We start from the raw sequence: 19366 nt of genomic DNA, 5'->3' as shown, positions 1-19366 counted from the left end.
CCATTTGAGGAAGGTTGAAGTCGAGAGACTCAAGCGCTGGTGATATGGACCTTGGGAAGGTATGTAAACTCAACAGCAGACAGTAGAGGGCAAAGAAATTATATAAACTGTCGAAACATCAGCCATCAAGGTGCTCTTTCATCCTCATCCCACCCCAGTCAAGCCAACTCCAGTCAGGTGTCCGGTCTCTTCTTCAATATGCAGTTCAAGACTCTCTTCGTCTCCGCCCTTGCGGCCGCCTCCACTGCTCTTGCCCAGCGTTCCTGCGGCACCCCTTCCCCCACGGAAGAGCAGATCGAGGTTGCCCAGCGCCTTCAGCTCAAGGAGGATAACGCTCGCGTCGAAGGCAACGCTACTCGCCTTGCTCCCATCACGGTCAATGTCTACTGGCACGTTATTGCCACTTCCAACTCGGTCAGCGGTGGTTACCTTACCCAGGCCACCCTGAACGCTCAGTTGGATGTCCTCAACGAGGCTTACGCTCCTCACGATGTCTCTTTCGCCCAGGCCGGTGTCGATTGGACCATCAACAGCCAGTGGGCTTCCGACAGCGCCGAGCTCGCTATGAAGAGATCGCTCCGCAAGGGCACCTACGCCGATCTCAACGTCTACTTCCTCCCCGGTACCCCCTACCTCGGATATGCCTACTTCCCCCAGACTGTCACCACCGGTTCCTCTGCTTTCTACTACGACGGTGTTGTCATCCGCTCCACTTCTGTCCCCGGCGGCAGCCTCCCCCAGTACAACCTTGGCCACACTGCCACCCACGAGGTCGGCCACTGGCTTGGACGTAAGTTTCTACCTCGAGCACACATTGAATGGAGCTGACTTCCCCATTAAGTCTACCACACCTTTGAGGGATACCAGTGCGGCGGCAACGGTGACTACGTCTCTGATACCCCCTTCGAGGCTGAGGAGGCCTACAACTGCGAGATTGGCCGTGACACCTGCCCCACCCTGGCTGGCACCGACCCTGTCACCAACTACATGGATTACTCTGACGAGTAAGCTTCTATCTATACGATCAATGATGAACCTCTATACTGATTACTACATAGTGACTGCTTCACCCACTTCACGGATGGCCAGGAGACTCGCATGCACAGCTACTGGGACACCTACCGCGCTTCTTACCAGTAAATGGTTCAAGTCGGTAATGTCAAGCCCCTGATGCAGCTAGCATCATTGTTGCGTCTCGAGTCGAGAACATTAGCTTGTTTAGACCAAGCGATGTCAAAGGAAGACTCCGCCAACCTTACCCGTCGTCGGATAAGGATCAACTGGGAGAAGAAGATGAGGTGCAATTTCCAGTACATACTTTACTATTTGGAATCAAGTGTATATCCGTTGCGAACCCTGTCAGAAGCAAAGTTTGTCTTGCCAAGTGAACGCCCTGTCTAGGTGTGTTGCCTGTAAACGAGCAAGTTCAGAAGGACGGCATTGTCCACTTTCGAACGGCCAGTTCAGGTTCCAGTCGCCTTGTTCCACTCCGAGTTCTCTCATCGTTATGAATATTTTATCAGCATGCCCCCTCTGTTCCTGAGCCCGCTCCATGTTACCCGCCTCACGATACCAGTGTGCCATCATGCGTCGGATCTGTAAGGCCCTTGTTTGGCATTCCCGATCGCCGTTTCGCAGCTTCTCGGCGAGAGTAGTTAGACGTCCATGCCAGCGGTCAATATTTCCCTTCTCTTTGTCAATTCTCGACAGTAGCTTGGAGGCAAGCACCAACCCATATGTTTTTCCCCCCCATTGTGGAACAGGCCCCAGTTCCTCAGATCTCTGACAAAGGTCAGAAGCCAGCTGATATGTCAAGGTGATATTATGCCCATGATAGTACGCAACGTACATATACTCAGTCAGGAAGAAAATCGTACGCTCATCAGAAGACCCGAACTCAGTTTCGGAGCGAGCCACGAGGGTCCCGTAATTCACCAATACATTATCAGCGAGCGCTGCTGGCCAGTATCTCAAGAATCGAGCGACCATGATGAGAACCACTGGATGCGATCCGCCGAGTAGCTTTTGAAATGAGTCCGTGCAGAACTTGAAGACCCTTTCAATAGCTAGCTTCATTCTATCGAGCGAGAAGACGCGTAACGAGTTGAGACAGTATACCATCTCACTGGATCCTTTGCGAATGATGAAGAGTCCCGCTAAGCTGGAAATGACATGGCCGACCAGGTGATCGTTATGAGGTCCAAGACTTGTGGATGGAATGCCCACTTTCTTGTTCTCGATACGGTATGAAATCCCTCGCAAGTATAGTATGATCCTCCATAGGTAGACCAATATCCAGGGATCCTCCTGTTGTGCGAGCTGGTCGATGCCTTTGAAGACGTTCAGAAGAGTTCTTTGGCACTTCTGCTGGGTGCCATTTCCCTGGCTGATCAAAGTTGAAGCGCCATGGCATTGATCGGCAATCGCTTTCCACTCTGTCGAGTAGTCCACAAGACCCTGTGGGGGCGTCAAACCGAATAAGTTCACTTTCCATCCAGATGAAGTCTCTCCTGGACGGCCCTGATCGAAGAGGCCCATGAGATAATTGCCTGAGGACCAGAGCATGCAGGCCAAAGCTTTCAGCTCTGCATTTGGCCAATCCAGCATCAGATCATGCGTACGCCATGAGAATGCGGCCCCCGATTGGTATCCTGCTAGTATCTGGGGCTTTGCCCCAGCACATCGTCGTCGCTTGACGAGTGGCGTAAACGGACCGTCCATGCGACTTTGAGGTTGAGTCGATGATTCATTTTTGAAAACATGCCATTCCTTGAGCTTTTTCTTGTACATGGACTTTCTGCGGTCACAAACTAAAATGAGTCGATAACTCTGAATAGATGGAGGAGATTGACTGACGAGGCGTCGAAGCCGAACACGACATGCATACACCCCTCAACCATACTCAACGGCCAGTTTCCGAGAATATAAAGAGAAATGATGATCTCTTTCTTTGCATCCCATTCTGCAATGGTATACTTGGGTTGCTTGGTGACTTTAGGCTTTTTCCTCGGGTGCACGACAGCGGAAGTCGCCTGCTCGTCGTGTGCATTCAGCGACATCGTGAGCTACAGAAGTGAGCCGATGATTATGGGAAAAGGTGAATCTCAATGAAAGGTTTGTTGCCCGGAATGTAGCCTCGCAGCAAGGATAGATGATGGAAGAAAGAGAGTTGAAGGCTTCCCCGATGGATAGTGGAAAGAGGGGAAGGCGGGTGTCGTAATCGTAAATAGGATGGCAGGCAAATATGTTGGCGTGGAAAGGCATCAACGTCACCATGTCCAGCGCTGCATGCATTTGACTACCTAACCAATTTATTGGGGCCATCAGGAAATACCTCGAAGCTAGCTGCTATCGGATTGCGTGAACAGCTCCAGGGCCCTCGCAAATTGAAATGTGACACACAGCTAAGGGATTAACTCCGCAATTGGTCCGCCTTGCATTAAAGTTCCTTGTACGGTAATTGGCTTAGAAATTGGCTGTGTTAATGACAAGCCGCATTGTGGTACTGTCTTACGACTAGTGAGTGCCCGAAGCCAATCATCTGGGAATAGATAGCGCAGTACAACAGTAATCAGATGACAGATGGCTTCACGCTGTGTTACCCGAGTCGAACGTGCTCCTGAGCCTTGAAATTGTGTGTTTGAGGGAGAAAGACGTCCGGATACCTTTGCTGAGGAGGGCCGATTCCACAAAATGAGGAAGTATATGGGTATAAGTAGGCCTGATGTTCTCGAGAGGGAGAGCAGCCCTTTTCCTGGGCGTGCTGCAACGATTCTTCCATCAAACAACTTCCGAGACACTCTTCGTATTAACGGGCTCTCTGAGGTCTTGCAACCCCATTCTTATACGATCAGAGCTGAGTGCATGATCGGTCCATTATCTAACTATTTTCAGCAACAGCGGAGCTTAGCCATCATGTACTGCAATCGGTCTGAATCTGATGCACTGTCCACTGCCACCGATCTGACGACTTCTTCTGATGAAATCGGCGACGATTTCAATCGTGAAGTCAATGCGTTATTAGCCTTCATCAAAGTCGACATGAGGAAGTTCAAGGACTCCTCTGAGAAATCCAAACAGGCATTGGGAAGGCCCCAGACAGCGAGAGACCGAACCTTTGTAGTCGTTTGTGGTGAAAGAGGTGCAGATCGGCTCAACAAGAAGTTGGAAAGCTTGAAGAGGCACCCTCTGAAGTTCTGGAAAAAGAGATTCTGGAGAGGTGAGTCGACTCGAACCCCCTCTTAATAGCTCGTGTTCGCCGCGTCTACTTGAACGGGATTTCTGACCCTCTACTACCATGAAAGGAACTTCAAGGATAATTGTGGCCACCGACATTACACTTGAATATGAGCTCCGAGTTCTTGGAAGAATGGACGAGATACGAGAACTCGTGCTGATCGTCAGCAGTCAGTTCGATGACATATACTTCAAGATGCCACACAATGTTAAGCTGCTAATGGTGCTGCGGGCTGAGACTTGCTCCAGTACTGGTGGTCAACTTTGCATCAATGGAGGTTCGATATTCAGAGGCACTAAGATTTGCAACTGGCAATCTAGACGACACAAGGGTAGCTTGTTCTTCGGCCCCAATGTGGGAGTCCCTATCGACCCCAGAGGTGAACATTGGACAGAGGCTAAAAGGACCTTCGAACGGGACTTCACCGCTGACGAAAAGCAAAAGCTGCGAAGACAGTTTGAGAAGATGAGAAGTCAACCTATGGATGGCAACGGATGGCTGAAGGAGTGGAAAGGCATAATTGCTTCTGTTATGGGCGTGCTTGCCGGTGGCTCGAAGCTGGTGGCCGCTATCACGGCTTCAACAGGTGGTGTCTTCGTCCACTACCAATATGGTATAATGAGCATCAAAGTAGGTGCTGCCTTTGCGAAAGGGTCTATGATTGCAACAGCTGCCGGCCCAGCAATCTTCGTAGGGGTTGGAGTCGCGGCCGCAGTCTATTTTATTCCATGGGAGACTCTATTAGATTGGCTTGGAGACATGTTTTCCTGGGCTCGAGACATACTTAGAAGACTCTGGTCGTATGTAAAGGGCTGGCTTGCAAACTCTAAACCACCACACGAACCACCGGGGGGACAATCAAGGGGTAGACGAAGATCGCGAGTCCCAAAACCGATGTGGTCCTGATATTGATAGTTTGGAAGATGGTTCTTGATTGCCCATGTTGAGTATCGCGATCTGTCTTATTCATTATATGTAGTTCTGGTCTCCGAATACCATTTCTATTGAGTTCGGTAGTAGACGGTTAACCCTGAGCTCATCCGTCTTGGCGAAATAATGAATTTGAACTCAATGGATAGCTGTATTCGAATGTCACGGATGGCTTGAGGTTTAGTCTAGTATATATCCTTACTTTATGAATTCATAGCCACTCTTTCGCAGGGCAACAAAGTTATATACCAACGTGATTACAGCATATAGAGCTTCTTTTAGATATGTTCTGAAAATTAGGGTTGCAAGTATTACAGATTTTATCAGAGTACCCATATGAATAAAGACATAAGGGAAATATGACACCTAGTTAGGAAGCTGTAGCCCAATTAGTTGATAGCGCTAGTACCACTAGCAAGCTCGTTTATAACTTTGTGACATTAGCGTTTAAGCGATACCGGCATTACTATTTCGTCTTTTTCTGACCGTTGTTATACATTGCAAATGTACTATGAAAACTTGAGTATTAGGAAACTTTGAGTGTGAACCTACTACTACGACTCGCGAACTGCCCTCTCCGATCATAATAATAGGGCACGCGGCCTGATGCTCTTTCCTGCCTTCTCTGGATTCAAAGTATTACACACTTCTTACCCGGCCAAAGTGCTTTCAAGGACCTTGTGCTGATCCGCCATTCCGCTTTGGATCGCCAGCTCAATCTATGGTGGGGACTCTAGACGCTGTTCGCAGTCTCGAGAAAGGAAGAAAGATTACGATGAGATTTCTAGCAGATTCGAAAATATCGTAGCGTTGCTCCACTCTACTTCATTTCTCCACCATGCAAACCCAGAAATCCTCATTTCTGACAAGCTCTGTCTCTTCTAACGCTCCAACCTCCTTTTCGTCTAGAGCGTCCTACATAGTGGTCACGAGGACGTCGTATTTTAGGTTATCAGCGCCGCATAGCTGGCGGGACAGACCCACACTGCCCTTAGTAGAGCTTTGCCTTCGCACGTCGGTGATGCGATGCAGATACAGAACTAGTGAAGACGAATACTGTTTTTTGTAGGTCAGAGAAAGCCAAGCTCCCAGCGGCCGCGAGACGCTCTTGTCATTTCTATATAAAATAAGTAGAATATAAAGTTCAAGCAAATATTCACCATCTACATCATAATAGATACCCGAAACATGGGCATTATAGTGTTCTCTCTTTCCTAGCCTCTAATGCCTTCAGCTGTTCCAGAAGCATACGTGCAGCAAGGTGTAGCTTAATAACAAAATAGTATTAGGCCACGCACCCTCAGGCTCTGCGGCCAGGTAGCCTCGGAGATTCTCTTGAATCCAGATTAAGAAACAGGGCTGCAATCAAGCTGCTTGTTGATACTGATCTGCATTTGTATCTGATTGTTGACCGGACTAGAATATAGCCCCCCCACGTGCAAGCTGCCTTAGGATAGTGATTGGACGTATATAGGGATAGAACTGAAGTACTTCGGGTCGGGACATGAATATAGGTTTGTTTATCCTTAAACTCAAGTTCATAGCAGGCTCTCCGAGACATCTGTCTCAAGACGGTTACATCTTTCAATGAGTAGATGTGTACGATTTAATTAAGGATACTCGTCCATCTATAGATAATCTGGGAAATCTGATTTGTGATTGGCGAGATGAACCTCATGTGGAGTGGCTTGTGAAGGAGTCAGAAAGACCTTGTTTCCTTATTCATAGTGAAACAATGCCCGCTAAGTCCGCCGAGACACATCACATGATGGGGAGCGTCCTCGTATCAAGTAGTTATAAATTTAGAACCCAATTGGTTTGCCAGAGTACCACGCAGTTACCGGATCCACAAGTAATCCCTAGCCTTATCTTATGGCAATCCTGCTTATCTCGACACGTAGCAGCTATCTAGAGGCACGTGGGGTTGGATGATGCACCAGGAGCTCGAGACACGCAACGGTTATCACCGCATTTTGGAACGTAGCTACAAGCAACTGGTGCAGGACCGCAGCAGTCGCTGCTCTTATTGCATTTGGCTAACTCTGCCTCGCATCGCTCTGTATCTCATCCAGTTAATAACAAGGTAGCGTGGATTGAGTGGAGTTTTCACTGACTTTCTACTACGAAAAGATTACCGTCGCCATTGTTAGAGGTGGATGGCACCGCGGCAACGAGGGTGGCGAAGGCTAGAAGGGCGATCTTTAGAGTCGAAGGCATCTTGATAGTATTGAGAAGGGCAGTATTGAATGATTGTTTTAGGATAGTAAAGAAGCACGATAATAAGGCAATGCAGAGGGGTTGTACACGAACATATTTATAGAGGTAAGTCAAACCCCCCACTTCCCGGCACCCCCCTGTTTCTGGCACCCACAAAAACGCGAAAATCCACCACAACGCAATGCCCACCCCCAACCTCCTTTTATCACAACATTTTCAATTCGAGTCCAAATGGGCTCATTTTTTGCACATACCTTCTTCTATATCTAATGCCTCAATATACCGAAGATCAGCTTCGTCAGGCTCTCGAGGACATCTCAAACGGCAAGAGTCAAAGAGAGCCTCATTGGAGTATGGGATACCACGATCAACCCTCCAACTACGTCTCCAAGGTGGTCAGACTAGGAAAGTGGCTTTGCTGACTGGCAGAGGCTGTCTCCTGACCAGGAGAGTAAGCTGGCACAATGGGTTCGCATTCAGGCTTCGCTGGGCCTCGCACCAACGCACCAACAGGTGAAGGAATTCGCAGAGCGAGTTCTGGCTGCTGCTGGGGATACCAAACCATTAGGAAAAGGCTGGATCTATGCCTTCGTGAGAAGGAACCCTATCATTAAGGTTCAGAGAAGTCGTTCCATCGATTCTAGACGCGTTAATGGGGCATCTACTGAGGTCATTAGGAACTGGTTTAAGTTCCTTGCTATCCCTGAGATCAAGGACATCAAACCAGCCAACAGATATAATATGGATGAGACTGGCATCCTCGAGGGTCAGGGAGCTAATGGGTTAGTGCTGGGCATGGCTGAGACGACGTCTGTTCGCAAGAAACAACCTGGGTCGAGGGCATGGGTCTCTATCATTGAGTGTATCTCAGCCTTGGGTAGGGCACTTCGTCCTCTTATCATTTTCAAGGGAAGACGGTCCAACAACAGTGGTTTCCATTACATCTGGTTCCATACGATGGGTGGGAGTTTACAGCAACAGATAATGGCTGGACTACAGACTTAACTGCCATTGAATGGTTAGAGAAGGTGTTTATCCCACAGACTATGCCCGAGGCTGAGGGCGAGGCTCGACTGTTGATTGTGGATGGGCATGGGAGTCATACGACGACAGACTTCATGTGGAATTGCTATATTAACAATATCCATTTACTGTTCTTACCACCACACTCCTCTCATGTCCTCCAGCCACTTGACCAGTCTGTCTTCAGCCCTGTTAAGTCAGCCTATCGGAAGGAGCTCGGTTACTTGTCTCAATGGAACGACTCTACCATTATAGGTAAAGGAACTTCCTGGACTGTTACCAGAAGGCTCGACTTGCTGGTCTATCAGTCTCGAACATCAGAAGTGGTTGGAAGTGGACTGGTCTACACCCTGTAGCGATGGTTAAGCCCTGATGAACCCTATGGTATTACCTGAGCCTTCTGCTAAGCCCACCACACCCAAACCAACCAGTCGGGGCAAAAGCGATGCCATAATGGTCAACAAACTACCCCTGTTGAGCCATGGGATTCTGCTTCCTCTGCAGTGGTCTGGTCGACACCCAGGAAGCTGGCAGAGCTCAGCGGTCAACTGCACTTATACACCCAACTCGACAATGATACCAGCACTCAACGGCTGCTGTTCAGGAAGGTGAAAAAGGCACAGAGCAGGCCTGGCAACTGGCAGCTGCCCAGCAGCAGCTGGCTCACCTGAGGCTCAAGTTACCAACGCTGCAGTTAGGAAGAGGAAGACTGTTCAGATCGATCCCAACACGAAGTTTGCGAACATCAGGGATATCCATCGGGCTCAAATCGAAGCGGGTGAAAAGGAGGTTATTACGGCTGAATCCAGCGACTCTGAATGCCCTAGTGAGGCTGGCAGTTGTATTGTAGTGGGTGTGGTTGAGGATCAATAGTTAATAGTAATGAGGAGGTTGGGTTGTGATCCCATCGTTTTTGTGGGTGCCAGAAACAGGGGGGTGCCAGGAAGTGGGGGGTTTGACTTACATCTTACAGTTTTGACAGCAGGGCAAACGGATACGGGAGAGGCGAAGGCATCGCAGCTGTCGTCCTGAAAAGGATGTCCGATGCTCTACGTGACGGAGACAGTAAGTACAACCTTCCTACTTGCCAGAAAATTGAGCGCGACTTGAAAATTCTGACACGTACGGTTTCGCTAGCAATTCGCGCCGTTATTCGCAATACCGGGTGCAACCATGATGGGCATTCTCCAGGTCTTACAGCACCTGCCAAGGAGGCCCAGGCTGAGATTATGCGATTGACGTATGAGCAAGCCAAGCTCGACCCCTCAGACACACGCTTCTTTGAGGCTCATGGAACGGGTACGAATGTTGGCGATCCAACAGAGGCTGCTGCCATTAGTGAGGTGTTCACGCGGTATCGATCGGCGAAACAGCCTCTGTACATCGGTGCCCTGAAGAGCAACATTGGCCATACTGAAGGCAACTCGGGCATTGCGTCTTTCATCAAGGGCGTCTTGTGCGTGGAGAGAGGTATCATTCCGGCGAACGCATGGTTCCAGGAAAGAAACCACAAGATCCCGGTCGAATGGCATCTCGAGTTTCCGACTACCTCGATTCCCTGGCCCGAGACCAAGAGGGGCGTCCGCAGAGTCTCGATCAACTCTTTTGGAGTTTCGGGCACCAATGCCCATGTTGTGCTGGAAGATGCGCTTCATTTCCTAAGGGAGCATGGACATGCCGCACCCCACCGTACTATTGAGGTACCCCGGCTACCAATCACAACTCGTAAGGCCAACCCCCCTCTCGGTGATCCAAAGTTCAAGTACTGAAATATTATACCAGCAAGCCAAGCACCTCCGGTCATCAATGGAACTCTATACCCTCCCCAGCTGTTTGTTTTTAGCAGCCATGATCACGATGGTATCGCCCGACTCTCCGCTGCCTATAAGGATTATCTGCCGAACATGACGGAGCCTCTCTACAATCTCAGTTACACTCTAGCGGCGAAGAGGTCTACCTTCAACTGGCGCACCGCCGTCGTCGCCAACTCTTCAGTGGAACTGAAACATGCGTTATCTCATGGCCCACGAGCAACTCGCGTTGTTTCCCAGCCCGGTATCGCTCTCGTGTTCACTGGTCAAGGAGCGCAGTGGGCCCAGATGGGCAACGGTCTCATGTACTATGAGCCTTACAGAACGAGTCTTGAGTGCGCCGATGCGTACATGAAGACCTTGGGATGTCAGTGGTCTGTCATCGGTGAGTTTCTCCGAAATCTTTCACTTGGCCACGAGTTGAATTAACGTTGGGCGACAGACGAGCTTTCTAAGATTTCCAACGAGTCTCTCATTAGCGGCGCCGAGTTTTCGCAAACTCTGTGCACGGCGCTGCAGGTTGCTTTGGTTGAGCTTCTCCGCGACTGGGGACTCAGAGTTGATGCTGTTGTCGGCCACTCCTCGGGCGAGATCGCAGCCGCGTACTGTGCGGGTGCTGTCTCGAAGGAGTGTGCTTGGCGTATCGCGTATTGGAGGGGTACGTGGAAATATTTTTGCAATGAACCAATATAGCGTGTGGCTAATCGACCTCACCACAGGAAAACTCTCTGCCAGATTGGCAAACTCTCCGACACAACCAAAGGGCACAATGGCTGCGGTCGGATTGACTCTGGACAAGACCTTGGAGGCTATTGACCGACTCAACCAATCCGGGCTCGAATCTGCCGGAACGCTCACCGTCGCTTGCATGAACAGTAAAACTAGCCACACTGTGAGTGGTAGTGTCGCAGATATCGAGGCACTCATCGACAAGCTCAACGAGGACAAGATTTTTGCGCGAAAGCTTACGGTAGAGATGGCATACCACTCGAGATTCCTGGACCCCATTTCGCAAGAGTACGTCGAGTGTATCGGAAGGATCCTGCCTCCAAGTTCCCTCGCGAATCATTCTTCCGATGTGCTGTTCTTCTCGTCCGCGTACGGGACGCAGATACAACATTCCAAATTGCAAGACGCGAACTACTGGACCAAAAACTTAACCTCCCCGGTGCGGTTCAATGATTCCGTGACGACCATGCTTCAGGCTCTTAAGAGTGTCAAGGGCGATGGTGGTTCATCTCAGCTCATTACAGACATTGTTGAAGTTGGTCCTCATTCCGCTTTGCGGGGCCCTCTCCGAAACATTATCCAAGATGTTAGGGTCAACAGTGACGTCAAGTACCACCACCTGCTCAAACGGGGCGACTCTGACTTGGAGGTTCTCATGAGAGCAATTGGGTCGTTGTTCTCTCGCGGCATTCAAATTGACTTGCTCAAGGTCAACAACATCCCCGGTGCCCAGCCGTCAATGATGATTGACCTCCCTCGGTACCCCTTCAACCATACGCGAGAGTATTGGAACGAATGCCGACTAAGCAGGAACTTCCGCTTCCGGCCGTACCCACGACACGAGCTACTCGGAGCTCCAGTCAACGATTGGGATGGAAAGTATGATGCCATCTGGCGCAACTGGATCCGTCTGTCTGAGAATCCATGGGTGGAACACCACACCATCTCGGGATCTGTGCTGTATCCTGCTGCCGGTATGCTTGTGATGGCCATCGAGGGCTGCAAGCAACTGTCGGAGCGTTCGAACCCAGGAAAGTCGATCAAAGGCATCCGTTTCCGCGAAGTCTCTTTTCATTCGGCCTTGCAAGTTCCGGAGGGTGCTTTGGGCGTCGAGTCCCACCTCTATCTTCGCCCTGTCAAGCAGGCTGCCTTGGAGACCAAGCCTTCAGCGTGGCGCGAGTTCCAGGTTTGCACAGCCCAGGACGACGATGAATGGCGAGAGCATTGCTGCGGTCAAGTTCTCGTGGAATATAATGAGGCGGCTACGGCTGTTGATGGCGGTCTCGAAGAGCGTGCTTTTAAGGCTCATTGCGAAGCAAGAATTGATCGGAGTCAGCGGAACTGCACGCAGCGCGTTTCGTCCGAAAAGATTTATAAATCTTGGGAGAATGTCGGCTTGGTCTTCGGCCCAACCTTCCAGACCGTTGAACACGCCATTGTCGACCATGAAGCCGGCGTCACCCTGGCCAGAGTCAAACCTACGACACCTCTCCTGAAGGCTCTGATGCCTTGCGGCTACTTGCAACCTCACTTGATTCACCCTACGACGTTGGATGGTGCACTTCAAGCATGCCTGGTGCCACTCGTTTCCAACCCCTCCAACAAGCAAAAGAACGCCATTGTCCTGTCTTTCATGGAAGAATTGTGGGTTTCTACTGCGGAGCACTCGGAAGATGGCTATCTCGTTATTGCGGATTCTGAAGGCCACGGACGCAAGAAACATCTTATGTCCTGCACCGCTGTTGATTCCGTTTCGAAAACGCCCATGATTCAAGTTTCGGGATGTATCGTGACAGAGATTGACGGAAACAATGACGACTCAACTTCAGAGCAGGACCCTAGACACAGAGCATGGAGCATCGATTGGGCTCTTGATCCAGACTTTCTCGATACAGAACAGACAGAGAGAGCCTTTTCGGGGCCTGAAGGGTTCCAGAAGTATCTCAGTGTTCTAGCTCACAAGAACCCTTCGATGAAGTTTCTCGACATTAACAAACAAGCTTCTTCTTTCACGGAAGGTGTTCTGTCCACGTTGTCTCGGCGTTGCGGGCAGTATGACTTTGCCGCAACTTCGTCTTCCTTGGTGAATGAATCAGAGAAGCCCATTTCGGAAGGTTATGTGCGATACAAGACTTTTGATATCACGGACGATCCAACCTCCCAGGGCTTCGATGTGGCGTCATATGATATTTTATTTGTACCGGTGTCTTTGATACCCAATACGCTCATCGATGAGTTCTTGGACATGTGCCTCAGTCTCGTGAGGCCTGGCGGTAAGTTCGTCTTGACGGCGGCGAGCAGTTCTATCGTGGCAAGGAGCTGGGGCGAGTATCTTGGCGAGACCGGGCTTGCTAGCATCGACGCGGTGCTTTGTGATCAGGGTTCATCGGTCTTGGTGACGACAGCCCTAGTAGCGAGCACCCCGTTGTCTCATGGAACTGATATTGAACCACCATCTGGAAGCTACTATATTGTGGGAGATCTCTCTTCGCCAGTCCAGCGTGACGTGGCCGAGGAGCTGGCATCCTCTTTGCTGTCAAAGGGCTTGTCGGTCAAGACCGCTACGATCCCAGGATACGCTCAGCTCACAGAAGCAGCGTCCGAGGAAGAGATATCTCAGAGCACCTGCATCGTAATTACGGAGCTGGACACGCGTCTACTTGCTTCAGTCGATAACGAGATCCTGACGGCTATGAAAGCCATGGTTACTGGAAAGCGCCTGCTCTGGGTCAACAAAGAGTTCTCTCCTGACACCGCCCTCGTCAACGGCTTTGCTGCGAGTATCCGATTGGAGAAACCCGAACTTCAGTTTGTTACTCTCACCTTCGATCCACAAGAGAGGGACGGCGTCATTTCAGACAGGATCGCCAACGTAGACGCACACCTTTCGAGCAGCAAGGGTTCTGTGGAAACCATGTACAGGGTTGCCGATGGCCTGGTCACTGTTCCACGCCTCGTCGAGGTCTCCGCAATTACTAGGCACATCAAACAAGCTGTCACTGGCGATACATCCGAGGCTGCTTTTGGCGCGAATCCGAGTCGACCACTACGACTTCAGATCCAAACCGTTGGTCTATTAAGTTCGCTCCATTTCGCCAGCGACCACCTGCACGCTACTCCCCTAGACGCTCTCGAGGTCGAATTCCAGACTATGGCTACTGCCGTCAACTTCAAGGACTTGGCCGTAATGCTCGGAAAGATCCGAGAGACCCCTGTGGGTCTCGAGGCCGCGGGAATCGTCACCCGAGTCGGCTCAGGTGTCACGCGCTTCAAGCCTGGCGATCGTGTGTTTGGCTTCACTTTCAACGGTGCATATTCTACGTACGGCAGAGGTGCTGAGGGCACTCTGACCAAGGTACCCGAAGACCAATCCTTTGCCGAAGCCGCGGTTATTCCCATTGTGTACACAACGGCATATGCCTGTCTCTACGACATTGGAGAACTAGAGAAGCGGGTGAGACGCGTCAAGAAGCCTAGCTTGCTAATTCATGCGGCGGCTGGCGGTGTTGGTCAAGCTGCCATTCAGATGGCTAAACGTGAGGGTGTTGAGATCTTTGCAACAGTTGGCAGCATCGCGAAGCGAGACTTTCTCGAGGAGACATATCAGATACCTCGAGATCACATCTTCTCGAGCCGTGATCTGACCTTCAAGTATGGCATTCAGAGATTGACTGGAGGCCGGGGAGTCGACATTGTCATCAACAGTCTTTCCGGTGACACGCTTCGTGCCACCTGGGAGATTGTTGCACCATTTGGATGCTTTGCTGAGATTGGTCTGGCCGATATTGAGTCCAGATCTCGTATCTCTATGGGTACCTTTGCCCGAGGCGTGAGGTTTGAGTCCCTTGAGTTGAATTACATGCGACAAACGGACCCGGAACGACTAGATGGCCTTTTTGCGCGCGCCATGGAGAGTGTCATTGGCCGCGATCTCGAGCGTCTGACGCCGATCACAAAGTACCCCACTTCCAAGATCCAAGATGCCATGCGGTTCATGCAGTCTGGCAAGCACATTGGAAAAATTATCATTGAGTTCCACTCTGAGGACCTGGTTCGAGTGATTGAGCCACGGAGACCCCGTGCCGAGTTCGCGTCAGATGCTACCTATGTTGTCTCGGGCGGCTTTGGTGGTCTTGGCCTGGAAATTATCCGTTGGATGGTTAGCCAGGGCGCGCGCAATCTTGTCGTTACTTCACGAAAGGGGCCTGACGACGAAGCTGCCAAGGATCTCATCAGAAGTCTCCAAAGCGATGGCATCAAGGTCGTTGCTCCTTGTTGTGATATTACCGATAAGAAGGAACTTGAGCAGGCCATTGCTTCAGCGCTATCTTATCTACCGCCAGTGCGTGGATGCATCCAGGCTTCTACGGTTCTCAGTGTAAGTCATGATCCCTTTGGCAACATGTCCTACCGACATTACTGATACCTCTTAATAGGACAACGTTTTCGCTGAAATGACCCTAGAAGAGTGGAATGCAGCAGTCAACGTCAAGGTAGCGGGAAGTAGGAACCTGTGGGAAGTCCTCATTGCCACCAAAAATGACATGGACGATTCAACACTCGACTTCTTTGTCATGTTGTCGTCACTTACCAGCGTCACCGGCAACAACGGCCAAGCGAATTATAGCGCAGGCAATTCGTACCAAGACGCCATGGCCCGCTTCTTGTCATCTCAAGGCCACAACGTAATCGCTCTCGACGCCCCAGTGTTGACCGATGCTGGCATGGTCGCTGCGAGACCAATGTTGAGGGAGTATCTTCTCTCGATCGGCTGGGCTAGCATGTCTGTGGAAGAGCTTGTCAATGCGCTGGATTACCACTGTCGCCCCAGGTCCGAGAGCGCGGAGCTCAAGGTAAAGGGTGCTCAAGTCATTCCCAGGCTCTGGTTGCCCAAATACTCGGCGGATGAAGGCGCTGAACAGCCTAAATGGCAGCATGAGCCGATGTATAACCACTTAGTCTTCCACGGCGCTTACGGTGACGGTTCCTTGCCCGGCAAGCAAAGCTCTGCGAAGCGCTCAGTTGGCGACCTGATCGCTGCTGCCGAGTCCCTGGGAGATGCTGTGGAAGCCGTGCTTGATGCTTTGCTGGGACAATTGGCCAAGATTCTCAGCTACGAGCTGGCAGATATTGATCCCTCCAAGCCCTTGAATGCGTTTGGTGTAGATTCTTTACTGGCGGTAGAACTTCGAGTGTGGTTGACCAAGGAGGTTGGCGCAGACATCTCGGTCTTTGAGATTACCGGCGGGCAGGGCATCAAACAGCTTGCAGAAAAGGCCGCAGCTATTTCGAGGTTTCGGCAGAATGCTACTGGGAAGTGACCCTGTTTGTCCTTATAATAGGCAGCAGTCCCTTCGATAAAAGGGAACTATGTTACCAGCCAATCAGAATCAAATAGATAGATAGACGGAAATAAACAAACACTAGGCGCAATGTACCATGAGAGCATAAATTACGCAAAGCTTTATGCAATTAATAAAGAACCGTGGGATCTAAAACAGAAAATAGATTTATTCGCGATGGCTAGGGGCACATCTCGGACTACACCGCAAAGTAGTCGGCCATTATCTAAGCTGCACGTATGCTTGTTGTGGATAAGGAATATGTCGAGAGACAGCATTATTCTGGTTGTATGCCCGGCCGCCACGATAGGTGAGGAAGCGGCCGACGATGTACTGGGTTTTTTGGCTTATGTCCCAGGTATGGAGCAGAGGTTTATTACCCATTCGTCCGCAGCCGCTAAGGCTGAGCTAACGCCGATGCAAAGTATTCTCGATATGCGGACGTCTAAGTATAATGTACTCACTAACGGCGTAGTTGACTGGGTAGGCGACCGCGTTCTGTATTGGCACGCAAGGGTCACTACGGACTAGCTGTTGGACATGCTCTATAGCGTCGTTGATCTGGCTGCGTTGCTACGCGTAGTCGACAATGGCAGCAGACTGTACCGAGGGCCGAGGCGAGCACGGCACCGTTGACGCGGATAGTACCTGGGCAGTGGAGCTTCTAGATGTGTCGCTGCTCCGGGTCCACTGACGGCGCCATTGATGGACTTGGACGCACGGTACGGGCATCACATCCTATATATGACTACGTACTACATTAACCTAAGGTCTAAGTCTCCGGTCGTCCCGTATCCCATCGGCCGCGGGTCAACGTCAGTACAAAGGTACGTATCTCCGTGAGGGAATTGAGCGAATTATAAGATAATCCGACTTTAGATCCCTTATTCCCGCAAACTGAATATCGATGATTATCTTCGACTTGGAGAAAAGCCAGAGAGGTTTGTACTGAGTCATACTGACGTTGGCCCGCGGCCGACGGGATAAGCTTAAGTAGTGGGCTTAGGGAGATGAATGAATTGCTTTAATATAAGAAGTTTTCAGACTACCTACTCCAGCTTAAACTCAAGAATTCGGTAACACCGAAGTTAAAGTTAGCCTCGATTTTGTGGCTTAGGTTGCTTGATAACCCTTTTCACTTGACAATAGGATTAGAGAGATTATTTGAGAGTTCCCGAGCACTCCGTTTACATCAATCCCAGTCAACTACATATAAGTCAAACCCCCCACTTCCTGGCACCCCCCTGTTTCTGGCACCCACAAAAACGATGGGATCACAACCCAACCTCCTCATTACTATTAACTATTGATCCTCAACCACACCCACTACAATACAACTGCCAGCCTCACTAGGGCATTCAGAGTCGCTGGATTCAGCCGTAATAACCTCCTTTTCACCCGCTTCGATTTGAGCCCGATGGATATCCCTGATGTTCGCAAACTTCGTGTTGGGATCGATCAGTCTTCCTCTTCCTAACTGCAGCGTTGGTAACTTGAGCCCTCAGGTGAGCCAGCTGCTGCTGGGCAGCTGCCAGTTGCCAGGCCTGCTCTGTGAAGCCTTTTCACCTTCCTGAACAGCAGCCGTTGAGTGCTGGTATCATTGTCGAGTTGGGTGTATAAGTGCAGTTGACCGCTGAGCTCTGCCAGCTTCCTGGGTGTCGACCAGACCACTGCAGAGGAAGCAGAATCCCATGGCTCAACAGGGTAGTTTGTTGACCATTATGGCATCGCTTTTGCCCCGACTGGTTGGTTTGTGTGGTGGGCTTAGCAGAAGGCTCAGGTAATACCATAGGGTTCATCAGGGGCTTAACCATCGCTACAGGGTGTAGACCAGTCCACTTCCAACCACTTCTGATGTTCGAGACTGATAGACCAGCAAGTCGAGCCTTCTGGTAACAGTCCAGGAAGTTCCTTTTACCTATAATGGTAGAGTCGTTCCATTGAGACAAGTAACCGAGCTCCTTCCGATAGGCTGACTTAACAGGGCTGAAGACAGACTGGTCAAGTGGCTGGAGGACATGAGAGGAGTGTGGTGGTAAGAACAGTAAATGGATATTGTTAATATAGCAATTCCACATGAAGTCTGTCGTCGTATGACTCCCATGCCCATCCACAATCAACAGTCGAGCCTCGCCCTCAGCCTCGGGCATAGTCTGTGGGATAAACACCTTCTCTAACCATTCAATGGCAGTTAAGTCTGTAGTCCAGCCATTATCTGTTGCTGTAAACTCCCACCCATCGTATGGAACCAGATGTAATGGAAACCACTGTTGTTGGACCGTCTTCCCTTGAAAATGATAAGAGGACGAAGTGCCCTACCCAAGGCTGAGATACACTCAATGATAGAGACCCATGCCTCGACCCAGGTTGTTTCTTGCGAACAGACGTCGTCTCAGCCATGCCCAGCACTAACCCATTAGCTCCCTGACCCTCGAGGATGCCAGTCTCATCCATATTATATCTGTTGGCTGGTTTGATGTCCTTGATCTCAGGGATAGCAAGGAACTTAAACCAGTTCCTAATGACCTCAGTAGATGCCCCATTAACGCGTCTAGAATCGATGGAACGACTTCTCTGAACCTTAATGATAGGTTCCTTCTCACGAAGGCATAGATCCAGCCTTTCCTAATGGTTTGGTATCCCAGCAGCAGCCAGAACTCGCTCTGCGAATTCCTTCACCTGTTGGTGCGTTGGTGCGAGGCCCAGCGAAGCCTGAATGCGAACCCATTGTGCCAGCTTACTCTCCTGGTCAGGAGACAGCCTCTGCCAGTCAGCAAAAGCCACTTTCCTAGTCTGACCACCTTGGAGACGTAGTTGGAGGGTTGATCGTGGTATCCCATACTCCAATGAGGCTCTCTTTGACTCTTGCCGTTTGAGATGTCCTCGAGAGCCTGACGAAGCTGATCTTCGGTATATTGAGGCATTAGATATAGAAGAAGGTATGCAAAAATGAGCCCATTTGGACTCGAATTGAAAATGTTGTGATAAAAGGAGGTTGGGGGTGGGCATTGCGTTGTGGTGGATTTTCGCGTTTTTGTGGGTGCCAGAAACAGGGGGGTGCCGGGAAGTGGGGGGTT

General features: G+C 50.4%; 5 protein-coding genes across 5 annotated transcripts; 3 read left to right on the top strand and 2 right to left on the bottom strand.

The window, feature by feature from the left end:
• Nucleotides 1–198: 198 nt before the first annotated feature.
• HER10_EVM0013317 (metalloprotease) lies at nt 199–1140 on the top strand (the record flags this gene model as incomplete). The annotated part of the gene is made up of 3 exons (XM_035482679.1): nt 199–790; nt 842–1004; nt 1059–1140. The coding sequence occupies 3 exons, from the start codon at nt 199–201 to the stop codon at nt 1138–1140; spliced, it is 837 nt and encodes a 278-aa protein (XP_035326000.1).
• A 219-nt stretch (nt 1141–1359) lies between these two features.
• HER10_EVM0008247 (uncharacterized protein) lies at nt 1360–3175 on the bottom strand (the record flags this gene model as incomplete). Its single annotated transcript, XM_035477777.1, has 2 exons — nt 2857–3175; nt 1360–2797 (listed from the first exon to the last, which is right to left on the bottom strand). Exons 1-2 carry the CDS (start codon nt 3057–3059, stop codon nt 1360–1362), a joined length of 1641 nt encoding a protein of 546 aa, XP_035325938.1. The 5' UTR covers nt 3060–3175.
• A 740-nt stretch (nt 3176–3915) lies between these two features.
• Nucleotides 3916–5143, top strand: HER10_EVM0008114 (uncharacterized protein; the record flags this gene model as incomplete). The annotated part of the gene is made up of 2 exons (XM_035477648.1): nt 3916–4219; nt 4305–5143. The coding sequence occupies 2 exons, from the start codon at nt 3916–3918 to the stop codon at nt 5141–5143; spliced, it is 1143 nt and encodes a 380-aa protein (XP_035325935.1).
• Nucleotides 5144–7075: 1932 nt separating this feature from the next.
• On the bottom strand, nt 7076–7384 carry HER10_EVM0001415 (uncharacterized protein; the record flags this gene model as incomplete). Its single annotated transcript, XM_035471163.1, has 2 exons — nt 7076–7224; nt 7282–7384. The coding sequence occupies 2 exons, from the start codon at nt 7382–7384 to the stop codon at nt 7076–7078; spliced, it is 252 nt and encodes an 83-aa protein (XP_035325858.1).
• Nucleotides 7385–9444: 2060 nt separating this feature from the next.
• HER10_EVM0004563 (polyketide synthase) lies at nt 9445–16268 on the top strand (the record flags this gene model as incomplete). Its single annotated transcript, XM_035474202.1, has 6 exons — nt 9445–9472; nt 9545–10132; nt 10190–10603; nt 10661–10876; nt 10938–15325; nt 15384–16268. 6 exons carry the CDS (start codon nt 9445–9447, stop codon nt 16266–16268), a joined length of 6519 nt encoding a protein of 2172 aa, XP_035325894.1.
• Nucleotides 16269–19366: the final 3098 nt, after the last annotated feature.

Source organism: Colletotrichum scovillei (assembly GCF_011075155.1).
Source record: "Colletotrichum scovillei strain TJNH1 chromosome Unknown Contig00013, whole genome shotgun sequence".
NCBI classification, from domain to species: domain Eukaryota; kingdom Fungi; phylum Ascomycota; class Sordariomycetes; order Glomerellales; family Glomerellaceae; genus Colletotrichum; species Colletotrichum scovillei.
Note: the sequence above shows the minus strand (reverse complement) of the source record. Positions and strands in the feature narration are given on the sequence as shown.